The sequence below is a fragment of the Aquila chrysaetos genome, chromosome 18 (genome assembly GCF_900496995.4).
Source record: "Aquila chrysaetos chrysaetos chromosome 18, bAquChr1.4, whole genome shotgun sequence".
In the NCBI taxonomy this organism is placed as follows: domain Eukaryota; kingdom Metazoa; phylum Chordata; class Aves; order Accipitriformes; family Accipitridae; genus Aquila; species Aquila chrysaetos.
In genome coordinates this window covers 27,827,860-27,852,213 of record NC_044021.1, presented here as the reverse complement: position 1 = coordinate 27,852,213, position 24,354 = coordinate 27,827,860, and the positions used below count along the sequence as shown (strand labels likewise).

Below are 24,354 nucleotides of genomic sequence, written 5' to 3'. Positions count from 1 at the left end.
CTATCAGTCATGATGATTGTGTAAAATATTCTTGTGCGGTGTGTTGACCCTGGCTGGACGCCGGGTGCCCACGAAGCTGCTGTATCACTCGCCCCCCCAGCAGGACAGGGAGGGGAAAAAGTAAGATGGAAAAAACCTCATGGGTCAAGATAAAGGCAGTTTAATAAAGCAAAAGCAAAGGCTGTGTGTGGAAGCAAAGGAAAACAAAAGATTTATTGTCGACTTCCCATCAGCAGGCGATGTCCAGCCACTTCCCAGGAAGTAGGGCTTCAGCATGTGTAGTGGTTGCTCCAGAAGACAAACGTTGTAATAACGAATGCTCCCCCCGCTCCTGCTTTCTCTTAGTTTTATTGCTGAGCAGAGATGATATGGTATGCAATACCCCTTTGGTCAGTTTGGGTCAGCTGTCCTGTCTATGTCCCCTCCCAAGATCTTGCCCACCCCCAGCCTAATGGTGAGGGGGGAATGTTGGAGAGACAGCCTTGATGCTGTGGGAGCACTGCCCAGCAGAGGCCAAAACACTGGTGTGTTATCAACACCCTTCTAGCTACCAGTATAAAGCACAGCACTATGAGGGCTGCTATGGAGAAAAGTAACTCCATCTCAGCCAGACCCAATACATCTTGCTAAAATCCTTTTTCATTTCCAAGTAAATTAACATATATGACTGTTAAATAGGTTCTCGCTCTCCAGGACTAGAAACATTTAACCTTCTAGTTTTGTAAAATTACTCTCCATGTGGAGTAGGGAAGGAATTTATTGTGAGAATGGGAATGCACAGAAAAGGTGGGCTAAGAACCAGCAGGTTATTGCAGGTCAGCATATATAATTGCCAATAAAATTGAGGGAAAGCAGTTGAAGCAAAATGTCTTCCTTTTTATAGCTATCCTGAATAATTCTACATTTGTTCATGCATGATATGGCTCCCATGATGGCAGATAATTTGTCATGACTTCACAAATATATTGCTAAATTACAAGCTTACATATGCTCATCTGGACATGACCAGCTTTCCTCAGTCAGAGCCTACCAAGCCATTTTCTGTGGTACTCCCTATACTGTAACCAGATTTGTTTTTCTTTCCTATTATTTCTGCCACTCTGTAGAAGCTCTTCTTGTTAAGTCTATACTAACTGTTATCGCTGTGAGTATGTCTCCATTACCCTGCTAAATTGAACTCTATAGAGTATTGCAGTTAGCTCATTCTCAAGGTTTTTTATGCTGAGACTAGCAGATGTGCAAGAACTAGTGTAAGTTGGTAATGTTACTATTTGCAGGCATTATTCCATTAAAAGGTTATCAAAATAGTTGTTTCAATTTTTAAACCCACAGTTTAAAACCTGGGTGAAAAGAAATGTTAAAGTATATGCAGTAATTGACAGGATTCAATGAAATTTTCTAATGGGCTGGACAGTTTTCAAAGGTGTATTATCACTATTGGCTCACTGCAGTGTAATGGAGCTGGTGGCAATTTCCATGTCACTTCATTACACTCAGGATTTGACTATGAAGTTTATCTGATAAGCTGGCTTCAATAATCTATCACGTTATGGCCCACATTCAGCATAGTCATTAAAATAGACTTGTATACTGCACAGAGAAACCATGTTGGTAAATCTTTTTGTTTTACTTAAAAAAAAAGTAAAATGATAAGTGAAATTACTGTTTGTCATTAATAAAAGTTGCAGACGGCATGATTGAGCTCTACATCCAGCTCTGGGGCCCCCAGCACAAGAAAGACATGGACCTGTTGGAGTGGGTGCAGAAGAGGGTAACAAAAATGATCAGCGGACTGGAACACCTCTCCTGTGAAGAAAGACTGAGAAAGTTGGGATTGTTCAGCCTGGAGAAGAGAAGGCTCCAGGGAGACCTTATTGTGGCCTTTCAATATATAAAAGGGGGCTTATAAGAAAGTCAGCAAAAGACTTTACCAGGGTCTGTAGTGATAGGACAAGGGGCAAAGGTTTTAAACTGAAAGGGAGTAGATTTAGATGAGATGTAAGGAAGAAATTCTTTATTATTAGGGTTGTGAGGCACTGGAACAGGTTGCCCAGAGAAGTTGTGGATACACCATCCCTGGAAGTGTTCAAGGTCAGGTTGGATGGAGCTCTTTGAGCAACCTGGTCTAGTGGAAGATGTTGATGCCCATGACAGGGGGGTTGGAACTAGATGATCTTTAAAGGTCCCTTCCAACCCAAACCATTCTATGATTCTGTGATTCTATGATTTTCACAGATTTAGCTGTTAGAAGTTAGCTTAAGTAGGCTCACTTTTCATCGGCACAAAAAGAGGGCCTTTTCAAAGGGGATTCAAAGTAGGATTCTAAGGAGTGTTTTGCATGCAAATCTAAACCCATGTCTTCATCTTTTTTCTGCACCTAGCTGCATCTTTTGTGAGTACTGCTGCAGTCTGAGACTTGCACTGGGTTGTCCTTCCCATGGAATGTTTTTGGTTCTGTTTTTCTCTAAAGCTCTTTGGTGCACAAAATGGAGTTGCAGAGCTGAGGGAAAAAAAATAGAAAGATCTTTTATGTTTTGTTTAATTTTATAAGGAAATTAAATGTAGTAGGAGAGTGTAAATATCGAAAATGTAAGCTCATATCTTACAAAGGATCTCGCCCTCTCACCACGCACTGAACTTAAATTAATAACTTGATATGGTATTGTGTAGTTGCACTGTACAGCCTTCTGACTAACTCCATCCAGTTCACTGCCTTTTCTTCTATGACCCTGAAGGAGGGTGACTTGTCCTTCACCACTACCTTAAAAGCAGAACACTGCACTGTGCCCTTCCAAAGGTGCTTGGAGCAGTAAGACATTCACTATACCTCTGCGTAAAGGAAGGAGTGGACTAGAATATCTTCTACCAGTCTGTATTCAAATCTGTTGAAAGGGGGGGCTCAAAACTGCTGTCTGGCCCGTAACTGTCAGGCTGAGCCACCTTGGTTAGTATGTCAGTAGTCCAGAGAATGAATATTAAAATTTGCATTTGTCACTTATTTTGTGTACATATGCAAGAGGGTGTAGGTAAATTTGCAGAACTGTATGTTTGTGCATGTTGTACATGCACATATATATGTATGGATGCATATATTTATACAGTGTGATAGCCTAAATACAGTTTTTTTTCCATTTCTGATCCAATCTAATGGACAAATCTGAATAGAGATATTCCAGCTGTAGAGGATGTAGTAGAAATTACTATTCTTTCTGTAAGTCTCTTTTGTGTCTCTATACACATCTGTAATATAGATAAATTTGTTAACTTCTAGAGTGATTCAAAGCTTTCTAATCCAATTTTCTATTGAGATTAATAGCACTTTGACATTTAGTGCTATAAATGTTAAATATGCTACACATGCGAAATAAATTGAAAATAAGCTGCAGTGGTAACAGTGGTGAATCCTGTCTTGTCCTCTCTCAAGACCTCTTTGGAAACAGAATGAAGTTCTAGGTTTGTGAAGAGAGATTAAATAGGGAATGCATTTTATTGCTATTTTATGTCTTCGGGGAGTTTTGGAGGTGCTTTGCCTTTTTGCCCCCCCCAATACTCATTTTATAGTGTAATAACTAAGAAAGGACTGTAACTGTGATGTGGTTAGCCTGGATTATTGAATTATGGCTTAGGTCCCTGAGGATTAGCAGGACAGCTGGTATAAATTAGTGTAGTTCCCTGAAACCCGTGATGCCATGCTGATTAATATGAACTGAAAATTTGATCCCCTTTGCCTACCTGATACAAACATTTCAGCTCTGAGCACAGCAGGCTGCTCAGAGGAAGCTGTTGGAATGGGGCTTTCCAAAAGAAAATGACTGATAAACCAAGAATGAAGGAAAATAAGAGGAAATATATGAAGGGGAATAAAACACAAAAGTACTTCTGTGATGGGTCCTTTCCTCGGGGTCACGGATCTTCCTTTTGGCTCGTTGAAGGTCTGTAAGGGAGGGTGACCATGCCCCTCTGTGGCACTGCCTGGCCCCAGTGGCGAAGCTCTTGACAGCAGTGGCAGTGCCAGGAGAGTGGTGTATATTCCTTCTTCAGCCCTTGTAGGTCTCCGCTGTCCCCCCAGAATTAATTCTGCTCTCAGTGAAAACTGAGCCATCAGAGGTTTGCATTTTGATGGTTTCCCTCTGCCCAAGACTTCTCTTCAGTATGCGAAGAAAACATTGAGCTAACAGTGGTTTTTTCAGGGAGTAGGGCAATGTTATTTTTCCCCCCACAGATTCAGTCTCAGGCAGTGAATGGATGGGGGAGGCATGAAGGGTTTTGAGCTCGAGACCTGCTCCCTGAGCTGCCAGTGCATCTCCTTCCACTCCTCTGCTGTATGCAGTGCTGCTCGTGTACTCATTTGCAGCTATGCAGGGGCAATATCCAGATACCTCACTAATGCTGAAGTCTGAGGTTTGGTGAGGATGTCAAAGCCTTCACCTGAGTAAAGCCTTCAGTGTAAGTCCTGGCCTAATAGATCTCCTCCCTTTTACCCCAACTCTTAAATAGCTGAACCTGGACATGTGTTGGTTTTGGTTTTCTTTTTTCTTTTAGGACTCTTAATTTTGCAATCAGTAAGCATTGTAGGTAGTGACCAAACCCCTGTTCACATGTTTCTAGCCTAAACAAAACCAAATGTTACTACTGCTTGTGTCCAAGAGCATTCTAGGACAGTGTCAGACTGGTAGGGTCTGAGTTAGGGGAAATGGAAATTGCTGTTTATGCATATTTTTGTAGGCCTTAATAATCTTTTCTTTTACTTTGCACAGCATAACTAAATCCAAATTGGCTGAATATAGTAAAGAATCTTTTTATGTACCTTAGCTGATGCAGTTTTTATTAGTAGGAATGGCAAAAAAAAGTCTTTCTAATTTATGGATAAATAAAATCCCTCCTACTCATAGATTGTGATTCTGGGAGGGTAGGACAGTAAAAGTCTGAAGAGCACACCTGCAAAGCAGATTGCTAACAGGCTTGCAGAAAAAGAAATGGATGTGTATAATAAGCATAAAATATATTGTAATTAAGTCACGCAGAGTCAGACTCATCCTTGGTGCAATTCCAGTGCAGTTAGTGGAGTTACCAGAGAGAGAAGTTCAACGTTTAGCTTTTAAAATCTTGCTTTTTAAAATTGTAATCTATCTGGCCTTCCTTTTTGGCTTTGATAGATGCTCACACACCATGATGACACGTGAATTTGTGGAAATACATAGATTGTTGCAGTGACAGAAGGCAGAGCAGGGACTCTTTCCTGCATTAGCAACTGCCATCTCTAAAATAAACAACAGCTTTAAAGAAGCTCTTCTCCTACCAGACAGTGTTACAAGAAACAAAAATAATGTACTGAGCATCCCTGACTTTGGATCTATTCATGTAACAAATGATTACTTACTTGGATAGCCTATTAAAAAAAAAAACAAACAAAAACCAAAACCTAGCAGCGACAATAAGGATTGCTGCAATCTGACATCTGAGAAAGATCCACCTTTAAAAGACTTTGCACTTACCCAGTACAGTCTCTCTGTCCAAGAGAACACCTGGCTGTCTGCTTGTGTATTCTGCTGGGAGAGGTCTGAAAGCTCCTTAAACTTTGTTATTCCTTTGAGACAACCTTTTTTGATATATATTTTGTTTGTTTGTTTGTTTACAAACTGTAAGTTCTTTTCCCTTTTTATTTAAAAAGAAAAAAGCCTTATTCTGAGTATAGAAAACAGTATTTTACTTGTATAGTACAAGCCTATGGAGTTAATGGTCCGAATTTCCAGTTCTGCCATCTGAGTTGGCAGACTTCAGTCTTTCTGCAAAATACATTTAAATCAAGAACTACAACAACAACAAAACCCCAGAACTGGTTTGAAACAGGCGGCCTCCCCCCCTCCCTTCTACCTAACAGATAGGTAGAATGAACTGCTTTATAAAGTGCTTGTCCGAAAGTGTAAAGAAAGCTCTTAGCAACTTTGAAGTATCCTCTGCTTTCAGAGCTGGGCTTCCACTTCACACTGACAAACCCTGTGACTGATAGTTGTGCCAGAGGGAATTCTGCAGATCCGCTTGGAAACGTCTCAGCCAGGCACCGCAGGTGGGCAAGCTGCCTGGCTGATGCAGTGCTAGCAATCTCTGGTGGGTTTTATCATGTGCATAAAACCAAATTATCAGCTGTTTCTAAACAGACATTGCTTGTATCAACTGTGACTAGAATTTGTAACTATCACACTTGAATTCATCACTGTCACAAATGTGAAAAATATTGCCGAGTCAAGGGCTTTTTTGGAAGTTGCTGAGGAAACAAAACAGAGAGGGAAAGGGTTTGTTTTGTTAATTTGCATATCAATCCTTAAAAAGATTGCTCTTACAAAGCTGCACTGCATCTCCTTCCTGGAAGTCTGCCTCACATGTTGAGAAAAAGAAATCAGACAATTTTTCTAGAGATTACTGTATATTAATTGATTATTATAAATAAGGGCAGTGAGGATAACATCTGATAAGGAACAGAGTGGTGATTTCAAAAACACCAGGTGATTTAGCCATATGTCTTTCATCAAAATCAATCTCTCTCCAGAAAATGCTGTAGTCCTTATTCTCTTTTTCTTTTATTTTTCTCCTGCACAAGTAATAACCTGCCTTGGAAAAGTGGTAATGGATCAAGCCCTGTTCTGGTGGTTTTTTTTTTCCTTTCTTAAACTATATACCAGGCTGCTAGGCTGTGCTGTGCCAGTCTGATAGTAATTTTGTGTATCCCGTTATAAAACGTGCAGTACTGCTCTATAGCATGGTGAGCTCTCTAAGAAAACCAAGGCATTAGAAATGAGGCATTTGGGAGGTAGACACTGCATAGGAGAGAACACTGATAGATTAACACATACGTATTGTCCACCCCAGATTACTGAAATGGCTTTTCTGAATAACTTACAGCTGGGTCAAATAGTCATTGCCTGGCCACAAATCATGCATACCAAATATGAAGATAAAAAGGGCTTTATAGAGGATTGTAAGGTGTGGGCCGAAACTGGATTTATTTTGGAAAGTAGGTTCCAGCTTTAACTACTGAGTACTCTCTACTGCGTCAAGATTTGCCCACAATTTTAAAAAAAAGCTTATTTTGGCAGTATAATTTAGTGGTTTCTACTAAAAAACTTAGTGGTTTCTATTAAAAAACTTAGTGGTTTCTGTCCAAAAACCTTGAGTTGGAAGGCCTGTTTTGTGTCAGGGTAGATTTTGAGGTCTGCATATTACTTTGTGTGCATTAATAATTATTTTACTTATATAATACCATTTAGCCAAGGATCTCAAAATACCCAATTAAAACTCCAAGTAAAATTGGTGAGGCATTTTGTGGCTATAGGCTGTGGGAATACTCTAAGGCCCTGGTGATAATGCTTCTAGAATAATTATGCTTGCATTCATTAAAACATATATTAGCAATGATAATTAGTGGTATATTTAAAATCTTGCTGTACAGCCGAAGAAATGTTAAGTAGTCACTTTTAGAAAAGCCTTTTCTACTAGTTAGCATACCCAAAAAGATGGCTTTCTTTGATTCAAGATCTGAATTTACTGCTTTATTTATAAAAAGAAGTAGACAAACCAATTTCCCCAAACAGTGTTAGCATGCCTTCTTCCGTGCGTGCGCAGAGGTAATTCTCATTTTATAATATTTGTTCAATACTCAGAAACATTTACAAAGAAGACAGGCATGGGAATGCCTGCAGCTGGAAGAGTGTGTCATAACAAGCCCTGAATGCCGGTGTATGACATGTCAGAGAGAAAGGGATTGCTGTAGGCCATAACCATCGCTTCTGAGCTGCAATATGGGTAATGATGTGGAGAGTGTGGTCAACTCAGGAAGGCTTTGATTCTTGTGGGCAGGAGACTGGATGAGAATATGTGCCTATATGAGAAGCTGAACCAGTATGATTAGGTCATTTTTTCCAGAAATTTTAAATTCCACCACCACTGCCCTCCTTTTTTTTTTCCCCTTTCTGTGCCACTGAAGTCAAGCCTGTATAGCACACTGCTGGGGGAGGAATCAGGTTTTTGTTAATCTTCTCTCATATTCACAACAGCTAATTCTGCATGGCACTTACTGGCATAGTCCCAGCTGTGTAAGTTGGATTCATTTAATCAGGTTATTTACTTTTCTGTGTCATACTCTAAATGGGTAGAAGCTGCAACAGTCTAGCTGCAAGGGATACCACCATCTCTTCATGTCTCTTCATAGTTTATTAGTTAAAGGCACTGCTTTGTTAAAGGCATTTTGTTATGTGATCTCTGTTTAGAAATGAACTTTCTGCTCAGACCGATGTAGCAATCATCACATGCCATCATTGGTTTTTCAAAATGGGAGAGATTTAGCCAGATCTCTTTGGCTGTAGAAATTAAACTGTATGCAAACAGGAGATAAATTCGATGGTAATGCAAATTGACTGTATCTCCTGATCTGCAAGTGTGTCATATTTACACTGATCATGCTGTATTGTAAATTGTGTTTTATGAATTGGTAATGCACAAATGTGTGTACCTTTACAGATAAATACACCATCTTTCTTGGTAAGTTGGAACTGGATTTGAAACAAAAGGTTCTCAGAATACAAATATTTCCTGATATTCAGTGGTAGTTTGGCTTCAGTCCTTTGGTTTTGATTCATACAGAAATGAAGTCTCATGGCAAATCTTGACTTCATACTGACCTAACATGAGAGCAAGGGAATAATATTTGTTCAGAACTATAGTTTTAAGCAGTGTTACCCTATGTGTGTTGAAAAATGCGGGACTGATCTCCAGTATACATGTGTGTATTTGTAAATAAGTAGATAAACAAATACGTGTATGTCAGCTGTTCTGTACAGGGAACCCAGATTTCATTAACTGTAAATTACTTCATTTGACCTCCAAAGGATTCCCTGAATGATTGCATAGTATTGGAGAAGATTTTATCCTGTAAATATTGGAATATTTATAAGAAAAGTAAAACTTCCCCCATTCTGTTTTTATTAAAGGAAAACCACTGCAGAAGAATAAAAATCCTAGGGGACTGTTACTACTGTGTATCAGGATTGACCCAGCCCAAAACAGATCATGCCCATTGCTGTGTTGAAATGGGACTGGATATGATTGACACCATCACGTAAGTACTGTGCACAGTGAACCCGGACAGGAGTGCTGCAATAACTTCTACGTGATGTTCAGGAAGTGTGTTCTCAGAAAAACAGCAGTGTCTGCTAGCACTGCCCACCTAGCAATTCACACTGTTGCATTCAGGTCACAGGATACTGATTTTAGGAAGGGTCATTCTAGACATTGATTGTCCACTCCATTTAATCGCTGTGAGGAAAAAATCCACAAGTATGAATATGTACAGGCACATACACGTAGTGATTAGGGGTCAGAAAGATACTGGGAAGTAATGAAATATTCCTATTGCCATTTGCCACAAAGAAAGAAGTCCAATTTCTTGTTTTACAGCGATAAACACTGCTCATTTTGCACACCGGTATGTAAACTCAAAGCCAGTCCTGATGTGCGCATGGTGTATATGTGTTTGTATTCTCAAAATGATAGCTTGCTGATTTCTCTTTTCTGTATGTCATGTTTAAACCTTTAATTTATTCTGCTTTTCAGAAATGTAATGTGAAATTCACTTTGCTGATCAGAAGAAATTTTTTATGCTTGAGAGCTCTGCATTAATCATTATCTTACCACGGTGAAAAATGTGAATGTGAGAGAACTGTGAATGAGCTTTTAGCGAGAGCTGGAGATCTATTTCATTACATAGGAGGAAAGGGATAAAGACTGGGAATTTCTGGAGGCTGTAGGAGGGAGTGCACACCTGTATTAATTGTGTATATAAATAAATACTGGTCAGGACAGTGCTATTATATTTGGAATGAGCTTGCACAAGTGTGTCACATCAGGGGCCTTAGCCTGTTGTATACTGGAAAGTGTTTGTCCGCTCTTTCCAGTAGCCAGTTATTCCTTATCTCTGTTGTCAGCTGGACTGTTGGGAATATGGAGTTGACTCAAGGTTCTGCTTCCTCTCACTTAATCCCCACATTTTTTGCATTGTATACAGAGAAGACCTGCCTTCTCTGTGAAGGCAAGTAGACCACAGTGTAATGTCAATTTAAAAATGAAAAGTAAACTATTTAGAATAAGAAAACATAAGGCTTATGAATTCAAATTATGCATTTTTTATTTGGAACATTTCACCTTCTTTCTTGTTTCTAATAAAGCTTTTGCCACATCATATATTTCATGTCTTCCATTTGCATGTGAGGATGTTTCTGCACATATATGCACACAAAGAAGTTGTTTTTCCAAAACCAAATTGTGTTCATTTCTGGAGAGTCTTGGTGTTGTAGAAGAATGTATTATGCTCCTCTCACAGAGTTCACTGTAAGTTTTGCTCAAGAGATTTGGGTTTATCTCTATGGAAGTAATGGCTAGTTGTTCAAACCCTGCTAATGCCTTAGGGGAACATGTACATTACTAGCCATTTTTGTTGTTTCATATCAACCTTAAACTTTTCTGTGAGCCTGGATTCATTGAGCTTTCTTTGCAGAGGACTTGAAAGCATAGAAAAAAGGAGAGAAGTACTTAAAGCAATTGAAGGCTGATTCTCACTTCTAGTTCAATCCATCTGTTTTTATTATAATGTTCGTTTATAAAATCTTTCAGAGCGTGAAGAGTTGGGCCAATGAATCCATATTCTCCCTCTCATTCAATGCAAGTTCATCATCTTTGTAAACATTGTAAAATTGATAAAAGACTTTGTAATCTATGATAATATATGATAGTCTATGACACTATAAAATCCTAAAAGAACATCCCAAGTCTGTAAATGAATGTATATGTGCATTATTCCAGCAGTATATGGATAGGAGGCCTTGGCCTTTAGAAGCATAGTTAGATATACAGGCCTTGTACATCTTTTCCAATGTTTTTTTTTAAATCCCTGGAAAGCAGAAGCTGATGCTCTCATCCTCTTTTAAACCTAGCATTAATCTTTAATTCATTAGTTGTGCTGTGTTTCATGTGTACAAATAAGGTAGTGATATAACTGTCTGAACTTCCCTTTTTTAAATGTTTCAGTTCTACTAATAATAGAAATGAAACGTTCCCTTTTTATGTTATCATTTATTGGCTGCTGTCATGATAATGTAAACTTGAAAAAGGAGTTGAATTAAAGAGGAAGGAATGAACTGGGACCGTTCAGCCTGGAGAAGAGAAGGCTCAGGGGCAGTCTTTATCAATGCATACAAATACCTGATGGGAGGGTGTAAAGAGGACAAAGACAAACTTTTCTCAGAGCAAGAGGCAATGGGCACAAACTGAAATACAAGAAATTCCATTTAAATGTAAGAGAAAACTTTTTTACTGTGGAGGTGGTCAGATACTGGAAAGGTTGCACTGGAAGGTTGCGGAGTTTGCATCCTTGGAGAGATTTAAAACCCAGCTGGATGCAGTCCTGGGCAACCTTCTGTAGCTGACCCTGCTCTGAGCAGCAGGAGTGGTCTAGATGATTTCCAGACACCCTTGCAGCATCAGCAACTCTGTGATTCTAAGGGGATGGGCTGTAGTGTGTTATCTAGACATGTTTAGTCAGAGGTTGTGGTGGCAGATAACTAACTGACAATTTCAGCATTTATTTTTTCAAGAATTCATAAATTGTAAGTCTTTAGTGTAGTCAGTGGTCAGAGCATGGTGAGAGGACAAGATGGAGAAGAAGTAAGGTTATGAAAGAGCACCAGATTTATTTGCGGTTGTTGAATGGCTAGAGACCTATTCTGCATCGTTTGTACATAACCACAATTAATTAATCCCTTTTTTTTTTTCAGTGAGGAATTAGTAGTGTGAGTAAGGACTGTAAGATCCAGGCTCAATACATATTTCTTCTCTTAGTTAAATGAATGTGCCTGTGTCATGGTTTAAACCCAGCCAGCAGCTAAGCACCACGCAGCCGCTCACTCACTCCCCACCCCCGCAGTGGGATGGGGGAGAAAATCGGGAAAAAGAAGCAAAACCCACGGGTTGAGATAAGAATGGTTTAATAGAACAGAAAAGAAGAAACTAATAATGATAATGATAACACTAATAAAATGACAACAGTAATAATAAAAGGATTGGAACGTACAAATGATGCGCAGTGCAATTGCTCACCACCCGCCGACCGGCAGCCCGCTAGTCCCCGAGCGGCGATACCCCGCCCCCACTCCCCAGTTCCTATACCAGATGTGATGTCACACGGTATGGAATACCCTGTCGACCACTTTGGGGTCAGCTGCCCTGGCTGTGTCCTGTGCCAACTTCTTGTGCCCCTCCAGCTTTCTCTCTGGCTGGGCATGAGAAGCTGAAAAATCCTTGACATTAGTCTAAACACTACTTAGCAACAACTGAAAACATCAGTGTTATCAACATTCTTCTCATACTGAACTCAAAACATAGCACCTACCAGCTACTAGGAAGACAGTTAACTCTATCCCAGCTGAAACTAGGACAGCCTGTTTTGCTTATGTTAGGAAACAGGAAAATAGTGCATTCCAATTACCATTGCCCTTGATGGCAGTACTATTTTTTTCTTTTACGGCAAGTGAAGCATCATCTGTTCAGATATTGTTGGATTCTGGGTGAGGTTCTTTTCTTGACAGAAGCGTGTGGCTAAGCCAACTGCACGAAGAGCTTCAAACCAGGAAAATAAGTTCTGCTGAAGATTAGGAAAAAACTCTTCACTTCTTCACAGAGACCAAAGTTAGAAGATGGATTCCCCAGATTAATTTGTTTGAAAATACATTGAGCAAATGAAAAGGAGAAGTGAAGAGCTTATGATGGTAAAGTTGGAATGCAACATTTTATTTTCTATTGGTATGATTATTAGGTATTGTTTATCTGTCCCATGAGATGCAGAGTCACTTTTGTTTTTAAACTAGCCCATTTCATCCAGAGTTGGATGCCAGCTGGTAGTCTTCTAAAAGTCTATTCACTTTACTGCAGAAATCAGGTCTTGGCATTGTAAATTTATGCTTGGAAGTTGTCATCCCTAGTGAAAGATTTGTCATATTACCTGGGATAAATGAATAAATAAAATCACTTGAATTGTGATTCAGCTGATGGATCTGTCAAAAGTGCCTGTCCCAGAGATATGTACCACCAAGATGTGCTTTTTCCAGGAAATCAAGGAATAGAAACTTCTAGTGGCTGGTTGATGCATCTGTGATTTGACTGAGTTGAATGTTTTAATGAATTCATATAAATTGATACTTTCTATTCTCTTCATGTTCTGTGTAACTGTTATTTAAGTATCCTAGAATATGGTGCTGCGTATGAGTATCATCTGAGGATGTTGCCTTACTACATTTAGATTCAAATTTTCAGGGTAATTTTCAAAGAACATTATAAAATACTTAAAATTTTCACAATTTAATCTTCCTTCTTTCTACAAAGTATTTTTTTCAAGGGCACAGTTAAAGTCAGACCAGAATCATTATGTGAGGATCTTTTATTTTCTTTAAAAAACCAACAAAACAGGTAGTGTTATATTCTGTTTCTATTCCAAAAGAATTTCTGCTGCCAATGAGTTTTGTGTCAGTGCTTCAGTACAGGCCAGGTGTTTGTTCTACTTCAAAGTCACTTAAACCAACATGGCAGTATTTAAGTGGGAGATAAGTGTTGGATACCACCGATTTTGCTTTCATCAGTTGAGTTTTAACTGTCAGGTTTTTGTTAGTAATATAATTAAAATGGTCATGTTCATTAGTGCCTCTAATGTGCCAGATGTTGCTCTAATGTGGCAGATGTTGTCCTCACCTTGGTTTTGATCAGTGTGTTAGGCCAAGTACGCTCTTCACCTTACTTAAATTGCTTGCCACATTTGAAGGTTCCACTCTATTTACTACAGTCTTTTACCTTCTAAATAGATATGTTAGCTAATTGCCATGTAGAAAAGTTTTGCCCAGCTACCCAAGCTCTTCCCTCTCTCTCCCATAAACTGGCTAGAGTTCTGGTTTAAGTTAGTATTACGGGGACAATTTTATACATTCTTAATAATAGTTTGTCTTCCCTTACAGAGCATTTCATCAGGTGATACAAATTATATTAAGCAATTGTTTGGTTCAGTCCAGAAATGTAACCTCTTAGGAGATGAAATGTGATGAAATGAGGGAGTTATTTAAATGCACTCAGTAACGCCACAGGGCAAGAAGTGAACTGTAATGTTTCCAGTGGGAAATGAGGAGGGAATCTGGGTGAGCAGGATACAAATACTGGATTTGGGACTGGGCCAAAATACTGGGGTTAACATTCATAAACTTGTTAGAACTGTAATGGGATCATATAATCATTCATGTTGTCACATAAACTGTACATTTTCACGATACTCCTTCCCTTGACATCTTACTAGGATGCCATTTTGATACTGACTCAGAGGGAATTGTACCACTAGCTGTATCACGGGCTATGTCTCCATTACCAGGTGGCATGGCACATCTGTAGATCACAGCAGCTGCTGCTGACTACTTCAGTTTAACCTATACGTATTACAGTGGGGGAGGAGGGGGAGGGTTACTTTGGAATAGGTCTCGTCTGGCTCCTGGATTGAATGTTGCTACTGCATGTGGGGTTTGAAGAGGTCTGAAGGAAAGTGTCCCTGAACCTTTGCTTCTTGAAACCCAGGCACCCCAGTGGGGTCTGTCAGCTTTTCTCTGTGTCACATAGGTGAGCTTATCCCATACAGATGACTCCACCTAATATGGATGACTCCACCAGTCATCCATGTAAGACCTCACAGATGGAAGTTGGGCTTATTTTGCACCTGCACATTGTGTTGCTGCTTGGTTGCATGGGTCATGGTGGAGACTGATGCTTGAACTGTCTCCTTCCTACGGTCATGGTGGAGACTGATGCTTGAACTGTCTCCTTCCTACGGGTCATGATGGAGACTGATGCTTGAACTGTCTCCTTTCTACGGGTCATGGTGGAGACTGATGCTTGAACTGTCTCCTTCCTACGGGTCATGGTGGAGACTGATGCTTGAACTGTCTCCTTCCTACGGGTCATGGTGGAGACTGATGCTTGAACTGTCTCCTTCCTACGGGTCATGGTGGAGACTGATGCTTGAACTGTCTCCTTTCTACGGGTCATGGTGGAGACTGATGCTTGAACTGTCTCCTTCCTACGGGTCATGGTGGAGACTGATGCTTGAACTGTCTCCTTCCTACGGGTCATGGTGGAGACTGATGCTTGAACTGTCTCCTTCCTACGGGTCATGGTGGAGACTGATGCTTGAACTGTCTCCTTCCTACGGGTCATGGTGGAGACTGATGCCTGAACTGTCTCCTTCCTACGGGTCATGGTGGAGACTGATGCTTGAACTGTCTCCTTCCTACGGGTCATGGTGGAGACTGATGCTTGAACTGTCTCCTTCCTACGGGTCATGGTGGAGACTGATGCTTGAACTGTCTCCTTCCTACGGGTCATGGTGGAGACTGATGCTTGAACTGTCTCCTTCCTACGGGTCATGGTGGAGACTGATGCCTGAACTGTCTCCTTCCTATGGGTCGTGGTGGAGGCTGATGCCTGAACTGTCTCCTTCCTACGGGTCATGGTGGAGACTGATGCTTGAACTGTCTCCTTCCTACGGGTCATGGTGGAGACTGATGCCTGAACTGTCTCCTTCCTATGGGTCGTGGTGGAGGCTGATGCCTGAACTGTCTCCTTCCTACGGGTCATGGTGGAGACTGATGCTTGAACTGTCTCCTTCCTACGGGTCATGATGGAGGCTGATGCCTGAACTGTCTCCTTCCTACGGGTCATGGTGGAGACTGATGCTTGAACTGTCTCCTTCCTACGGGTCATGATGGAGGCTGATGCCTGAACTGTCTCCTTCCTATGGCTTTGGTCACCAGCTGACCAAAGGCACTGGGGAAGGGAGAGGAGCTACAGCAGCCAGTTTGAGGAAGCCCAACTGGAATGTCAAGTTTTCCCACGTGATCTTTTGTCTGAGGAAGAAGACAGGAGCACTAACTTTCCTGACATCAACACCGTTGATGCTTTTCCCCTGGTCCTCCAGAGGTCCAGGGCCTGGGAAATTTTGGACTGGCAGGAGTGAGTTGACCTTGAATTCTGGGAGAACCAGCAACTGCATTTTCAGCAGTGGAGAAAGCTGCCTACCATTGATGAAAGCTTAGTCAGCTTGCACCTCTGTGAAGGTGAGCCTCTTGGCTGCTGCAGCCATCAGACCTTCACAGCCCTGGCTCTCTGCTGCCGTGCTCCAGGTGAGCAACGTACTGGGAAAGCATGCGGCTCTGGTCAATATATTTAAAAAAAAAAACAACACGAAAACCCAAACAAACCAAAAAACCCCAAACCTGACCTGGAGAAACAGCTGCCGAAAACAGGACAGCAAAGGTTTTCAAACAACAAGACGTAATTGCCTGAGAGGCCTAACGTGGCCGCCGCCCCGTGGGAAGCCAAACCGCAGAGAGGGCGAGGGGGCCGGGCGTACGGGCGCGAGTGGCCCCGTAGCCATGGCCGGCGGCCTCTCCTGCTGCGGCTGCCGGGCTGGCAGAGCGCTTCAGGGAAGGAGAGCCTTCGTCACTGGCGTCCAAGAACCGGCCGAGTCCTGACGCGGCTGAAACGGAGCTGACGCAGAAGTGTGTAGGGAGATGTGCAACATCACAGGGCACCCTTATCTTAGAACCGTGCGTATATAAAAAGCGAACGTATGTAACTGAACCAAGAATCTGGTCTATGCCTGTAACTGGGAAACATCTATTGCTATGCAGGTATTTTTGGACCTAAAGAAAAGCCCTAAATAACTTATAAGAAATGGGATGCAGAGCTCTTTTTTTTTCTCCTTCAAATGCAGCACAGGTCTGGAGCTGTTCTGCAGATGATCTAAATGACTTTGATGGTTTGTAGCAGCACATGAAATATTTGTAGCTAAGGAGAGAACTAAAATTTAAAGGCTTGGTAGGGTACTTGAGCTGTCAAGGTAGATGGTTATCTTATTAGTCACTTACATAGACTCTGCACACTTCTAGTTTAAAAAGAAAATATTTTTCAATTTCCATTTGTTTCTGGGCCTACTTTTGTGTTAACATTTGGAAGACTTTTGAGTATATTATATCTGAATCTAGGAGAGAGTAAGTTGTAATGAATAATTTATTTGAGAAACTTCTTTATCCTATTCATGGCTTGTTTGTGAAGTGCTGGTATTTTTTTCAGAAATGTATTTATAATTTAAAATGCATCATTGGACACTTATGTGATATTTTAGTGCAGAAATGTTGATGTTGCTCGGGAATATGATTGTGGTACTGCTCTGATTTTATATTTGAAGCCTATTCTTTATATATTACTTAGCATTCCTCATTTTTGATAGTTCAGTGGGGTATATTCATGGAAATTAACTGCATAAAGGTCACACAGGTATTCAAGGTAAATTCAGAAAGTTTAATGAACTGTTTATGAGCTTTTTTGCCTACTCAAATTTAATAATAGTGAAAGCACCCCTGAAACACACTGTAGTTTCTGGGGAAAATGTAAATGAGTTCTCGATTTAAATTTTTTACTAAGTGACTACTTCTGGAAATCTTTTGTTCAAAACATGAAATGTGAGATTCTGCTTTATGGTTCATTTGTACATTATACAGTCCAGCTTATTTAACAAGGAATATGATCGGCCATGTTGTATTTCTCTGCTCATTTCCTTTCGTTCACTTTTTGTTATGCTATTTAAATTTCTAAAAGCAGATGACATTTCCCCCTGTCTCTCAAGCCAGTTGGGATAAAGCAAGGTCAAATGTCTGGGGTGGTCTTTATCAATGTCTGAGTTTCGCTGTCTTTCCAGTTACATTTAGCCTGAGGTTTTATATACTGTTTTAAATGGGAAAAAAACCCCAACATTCATTTGCAAACAGAGAAACTCACACTTGCAGGTTCGGCGATGAAGATAATTACGTAGGTACTTAGTTATGCAGGAGAACCTAGACAGGCAAGCAAGGTGTAATCCTGAAGGGCTTTGGTTTGCAGGGTATGGTCTTGCTATAAGGTCAGTCTGTTAATGGCACAATACACACACACAGGTGAAGATACAAAGGTTAAGTTATCATTAGGTGGCTTATATCATTAGCTCCTTTCGTTTCCTCAAGGCTTTGTCAAGCAGACAGTGTGCACAACAAGCCCTGTAACACTTGAGTCCTTTTAGGACTCATTGGAGTCATTTTTGAGGCTTGACTGGGAACAGATACTGAATAAAGGAAAGCTGACTTGCAGTGAGTAGAAATGGAACAAGGAAATATTTAATCTTTCAGAAAGCTGTGCATAACCCTTTCTGTGCTGTTGCATAAAATATGACTGAAAAATGTGGTATGCCCAGATTCCCTATGGGGACAAAAGATATCTCCACGTTACTCACATTAGTGATGGCCAACATGGTATATACTTCAGCACTTCATGGCTGCAGAGTTCCTTACTTAAGTTGAGGGCAGGTATCTTCTGCTGCTCACCCCACATCTTGACCTATGCTGCCCTTTCTGTTAATTGTATTTAAACAAGTACAACTATACAAGAGACAAATACAGTAACTGCTCCTGAAAGAGTTGAAGAGTCCTCCTAAAGACCTCTCTGCCAAATCCAGTGTAGCCGGATGATACTTTAGAAAATATATTAGTCAATGAAGATCAAGGGAAAATTATAGCCAGAGCCTCAGTTTAAGGTCTTCTCCTGTTAAATGCATTGGAAAATTTAAATTTAAAAAAGCTAATGAAAATCAAGTCCATTTCATTTATTCACTGATATTATCTCTATTTAGACTGCAACTTAACTGTGGGATGCCAGCTCTCTCTGTAACAGAAAGAGCTACAAAGATTTATGCGCATGTTATCTCTGCATGTAATGTGTAAGACTATTAGCTTCAAGGCTCCTTTTCAGTGTTCACAAGTCCGTGCAGGGTGCGAGTTACATCATGTCCCGCATTCACAGAAATGAAGAATCCTTCCTTACTGTGGCACCAAAATTAAAAATGCTTTTTACTAATGACTTTGCCAATTAATTCTTCCTTTCCCAGCTACACAGTGAAAAATCTCTGAAGGTTAGATTTCATTTACAGGTGCAAGTCCCTACTTACCGGTGGTTTCTGTGCCACTCTTGCAGGAGCTTTGGAAAGATATTAGTGTTTATGAACACTCTTCATCTGCTGTCTTGCACTGATTTATTGGTTTCATCATTTTCTTTGCCCTGTACTCCTGTAACTGGGTAATTGAACCGATTAGAACATAGTAGAGTGGAGTCATTGCTTATCCATTTACCTTCTCAACTAGTACCTCTTCATACCTCTTTTCTCGCAGAAACTGTAAAAGTGTTTAAATATAAGTCTGTGTCCTTTCAGTCTCACCATAGAAAATGATGCTTAGGTGAGCATACCATAAAGGTAAAGGTGCACCACAGCTCTGTGTGATTACTAGTAGTTGCAATAGTTTCCTAGCAGTAGCATAGGGTGAAAATATCAGTTGAAATAATATCATTAAATACTAAATAACTATCATCCAAGAAGACTGACAGTCTGAGACACTTGGGGGAAAAAAAAATGTTAATTTTTAACTGAGTAGGTTTTCATTCAAGTGGAATTTTAATTAAATGGTGAACTTAGAGAACATCACAAATCTAAACTGTGACAACATAAATAAGACAATAACTTAATTATTAAATATTTTGATTATTTTAACCCTCTGTGCTGCACAGAGAGGAAGTGTTGGGGTCCATATCAGATTATTTTATATTCTTTTAATTACAAATTAAATGTTTTACATTATTACCTTAAGATCAAGCCACTGCAAACAAAACAAGTAAGGAAAAGAAAGTATTATTTTGATATTAAAGATGGAGAACTGAAGGAAGATAAAATTAGTTTGAGTCACAACAAACTGGTAAAAGAGGAGAGAAATTAAATGCAAGTCTTGAGTGACTCAAGATTATATTTTACTCACAAGACCAATCTTTTCCTTAGTGTTTAATATTAAACTACTTCATGATGAAATTCAGTTAGCCCATATAGAATCAAGCATGATCTTTATATGAGTGAGGTGGCGGGGAGGGACATAAAAAAGATTTAGAGAAAAATCTACCAACCAGTAAACCCAAGGCTAGGGTAAGGAGAAACATTAACAGAGATTTTTTGGTAAAAAGAAGAAGCCAGGTAGCCCATTTTAATACTGAGTTGAAAGCAGTCTGGAGTAATGGTAGAATTGAAACATGTTGCATGTCAGGTTAAAATTAAACCAAATAAGATAGTTTAAAAAAATCTTCTTTTGATTCCAACAATCGCACTGTGGTTGCTTGTCATCCTGCTGAAATAAATATGCACTGGGAAACAGGAACATTTATGACAAAAAAAAGTAAATATGTGAGATGCAATATAAACAGGGAAGTGCAGAAGTTAAGCTGGCTGTCTCTGAGTTATTTGAGTTACAGCCAGAAAGTTCTTTGTTTCTCTCCCAGTAAAATATCTAAGTTTCTGTAGGACGATGATAGCAAATACTGCAAAAGTGGCAAATAAAACCTAAAAGTTATATAGTCTTAGGGAAGTTTCGTGACAAAACCATTTACTACACTTCCTTTATTGTCACTTTTTTTCTTTTTTCTTTTATTAAATGTAACAAAACATAACCTTTTCTGGGTTTCCTTGAAACCTGGAAAATTAAATTTTTATGTATTAGGTCAAAAAAATTAGAAATACTAAGATTTTGGTTCAACAGTAATTAAAATATGACCAAGAAAATTATTTCTTTTGAATTACAATTGGGGCTTTGAAACTAGTGAAGAAAAAGAGCAGTACCCAAATATATAATTTGAGATTTTTAAAAGATCCTGTCTATTCAGTCATGTATATATATGTTAACTTTGGGGGAAGGAGAGAAGAAGAAAATCAAGAGCAATGTCATTGTGTAAAGACTAATATTCTGATGCTGTGTATTCCAGATCTGTTGCAGAAGCCACAGAGGTTGATCTCAACATGAGAGTTGGATTGCATACAGGCAGGGTGCTTTGTGGGGTCCTGGGTCTCCGAAAATGGCAATATGATGTCTGGTCAAATGATGTGACTTTAGCTAATGTAATGGAAGCTGGAGGACTGCCTGGGTAAGTCTGAGAAAGAACCATAGAAAAAGAAACAGAAACCTGTATGGGTGAAGAACTTAATTCCTTCTTTAAGGCATTTGCAGTGTAATTGCTATTGATAAGAAGGGTTGTGTTTGGTAAGAGCAACTAACGTACTACCTGATTTATCCTGTGGATTTCTCCAAATGATCTTGATATTTACATTAGTAATAGGTTAGATTAGAAGCAAGACATTTCCAGATGAAATCCTCATTATAAGCTGCCAAATATAAAGAGTAGGAATGAGGCAATGCTAGGGATGTAGGAATGCTAGACTTCCACCACTTCATGTTAGAAAAATAAAACCCTCTAGTTATTCCAGGAAATGCTTACCCTTGCACCTCTACACATGTGGGGGGTGTGTGCCTTACTGCTTTTACATGGCAAGATTTCCAACACTAGTGGTGTGCTATAGAAAAAAATACTTGTTTATGCACTCAGATATTGATGGTGTCTGTGCAAATGATACAGTAGCACATAAACCTGCAGCCAACCCCTGGGGCACCTCCTGGAATTTTAAGTACTCCTTGGACCCAGTTTAAAAGCACACAGTGTACTCTCGCAAAGGTGCATGGGTGTGCTTCTGTGTGCAACTCACATTTGGACTGGGGCCTACCACCCTCTGTTGGATTTTTAGAAGAACATGATTTGCTGAACAGGGGGACAATAGAACCTCTTAATCTTTGTGGTTAAGAAGAGTGAATTTCTGATTGTTACGTATGTCTGCCTTAGACAGTTTTGGCAGTGTATTTTGTACGTTCCTTACCTTAAGGCTTTCCAGTGAAAAAAATCTGAACACATGTTTAATAGAGGAAAAAGAAGTTTCTTCTTTATGCACAGGAGAGATTCAGAGTGTGAAGTCACAAGTTTCAAACAGCAGGATGTTTTTCCAAGCAGGCAGTGAGGCAAACACTTAAGAAAGCCACACAATGTAGAAGATGATGTGCAGACTTTCACTTTCTACAAATCAACAAATCTGCAAGTGTTTGGATGGTCAGCAGTGATCTTGCTGTTCACTCTGCTCAGGTTTAGAAAATGCATGTAATAGAAATATTTCTATGTTCTATTTGGCTGAAAAGACAAAACAAAATTATTTTTTTACATCAAAAATAGGGGTTTGCACGTAAATTGACCTCTTTATGATCTTCTACACAGGAGTGTATTTCAGGAGCAACTAGCTCATAATGTATCTGTGCTTTAAACAACAATGTCCTATTTTTCTCTGCAGGAAAGTTCACATTACAAAGACCACCTTAGAGTGCCTAAATGGGGACTACGAGGTAGAACCAGGATATGGTCATGAAAGGAATAGTTTCTTGAAGAAGCATAATATTGAAACATATTTTATTGTGCCATCTCATCGTAGGAAGGTAAGCTCCACAAGTTCTAGCTTATTCTGTGATATGTTTTTGTAATTTAACAACTGTTCTGTGATATTCTGAAAGCAGAGGCAATACGGGTATTTCTTATTTCTAAAAGCTCTTCAAACACTCTTGAAATTAGATCTTCTGGTTTTGACTGAGGCAGGAATGCTAAAAAAGCTCACCTTGAATGTTACATAGAGAAGATGATCAATTTACTTCTGAAGTTAAAAATAAAACAATTTTTCCCTTTACCTCCCCAAAAAGAAAACTGTTGTTTTATTCAGATTCTGTAATTATTCTATCAGAAACTATATGATATATTACTCCAAAAATTTAATTCACTCTTCCCTTCATCCTCCCTTCAAAAGGGTGTTTCAGAATATTAATGCTAACATCTTGGCTATTTTTCTTCTAGTTTTCTTTACTCTTTCATTTCCCATGCCATTTTACCCATGCTTTCCTAACCTCTTCTACAACCATTTATGATACTGGTGGCTCCTTTACTGGGCCTGGAGGATTCCTCAATGAATAGGCACAGAAAAAGCAGCATTTACAGACATGTCATGCCCACAGTAGAAAAGTTAGTGAATTGAATTCAGCAGTGATTGAACTAACATCCCCTGGAAGTCTGGAAAAGCTGCCATGTTGCCAAGCTGTACAACACAAGCCCTTTTATCCAGGTCAGAGGAAGAGGCTGCAGTCAACCATCCTGCTTTCAAATTTATATACCACTGTACCACAGATCAGGTATTTATGCTGAAGCTGAGTAAATTTTCTAAGATTACTGCAACAAGTAATATATCCTCTGTCCAAAACATGTGTGTTTTTTCCTACTGCTACATTGAGCTGCTCATGACAAATTGAATGTTTTCCTTGCTTGCTCTGTCACCTCAGACTCCCACAAGGATTTCAGTCATCCCTTTCTTATCTTAGCTGGCCTTCCCTCCAAATTTTTTTAAGCTCCCCTCTCCCTTCAGCTTCTTCCTTTTGTCAGACCCCTGAAGTTATACTGGGGAAAGAGGAGTAAGTCAGCAGTGCTGTTGAGGGACAATAACGTTTTCTGCTCTTTTCTTTTTGGCGGAGAACAGAAAATGGAAAGTGTGGAAAGAATAAGGTGAGAGAAGATTTTAGCTCGTTTGAGCGGGAACTTCATTTCTTAGATGTTGCTCAGGATTTAGCCACCCCTGATGGAGATGGATGTGACTCCTCGTTCTAACCAGATTGTCAGGATAAGGAGAACAGAGGCCCAGCACTGTGATGACAATATCTTGAGTCTCAGCATGCAGTGAAGATGGTGACAATGGTTTTCCAACAGGTTCATTTATAGTCACACCTTTCTTCCTCAACCAGTTACTAAGTTTAGGGCAGTTCTACTACAAAATGTTGTTGACCTCAATAGGAGTCTTGAAAGTCCATAATCATCATTTAAACATATTCAGTTTGTTCCAACATTTTCCACATCAAATGAAGCTTTATCTTAGAAGTTATCTGCCATAACAGTTTACAGGCCAAGAGGAACTTTATTGCTCTTTATCTCAGCCAGACAACTTGGGATACAAACTTTTGCACCCTTATCTTCTAAGACTCTGCCCAAACAAGTTTCATTCAGGGATTTGACCTTTAGAGGGAAAATTATAATACCCAATTCTGAAAGTAAGTATGAAAACAATATACGAGGTTTTAAAGTGATGTCAAAGCTCCATGCTTAAGGATGTTAGCCAATGCATGTTTGACAAAAATGTAACCAGGGGAAAACAGGTCATCTTGAATTCCATACCTGCAGTCAGTTTCTTGGTCTGAATTTGATGACTCAGGGAGGTTTTATGGGATGTTGGGAGTCCAGTCACCAGCGGAA

At 39.7% G+C, this 24,354-nt stretch overlaps 1 protein-coding gene across 2 annotated transcripts in view; it reads left to right on the top strand.

Moving 5' to 3' along the window:
* ADCY1 (adenylate cyclase 1) overlaps nt 1-24,354 on the top strand; it is a 169,401-nt gene that overhangs the window by 89,162 nt on the left and 55,885 nt on the right. For both annotated transcript variants that reach the window (XR_003927352.2, XM_030041777.2), the window contains exons 5-7: nt 8,985-9,112; nt 20,959-21,117; nt 22,364-22,505. Coding sequence is in view for 1 of the 2 variants with exons in the window: in XM_030041777.2 (XP_029897637.1) it covers nt 8,985-9,112; nt 20,959-21,117; nt 22,364-22,505 (429 nt within the window). In the remaining variant the exon portion in view is untranslated. The remainder of the gene's footprint in view (nt 1-8,984; nt 9,113-20,958; nt 21,118-22,363; nt 22,506-24,354) is intronic.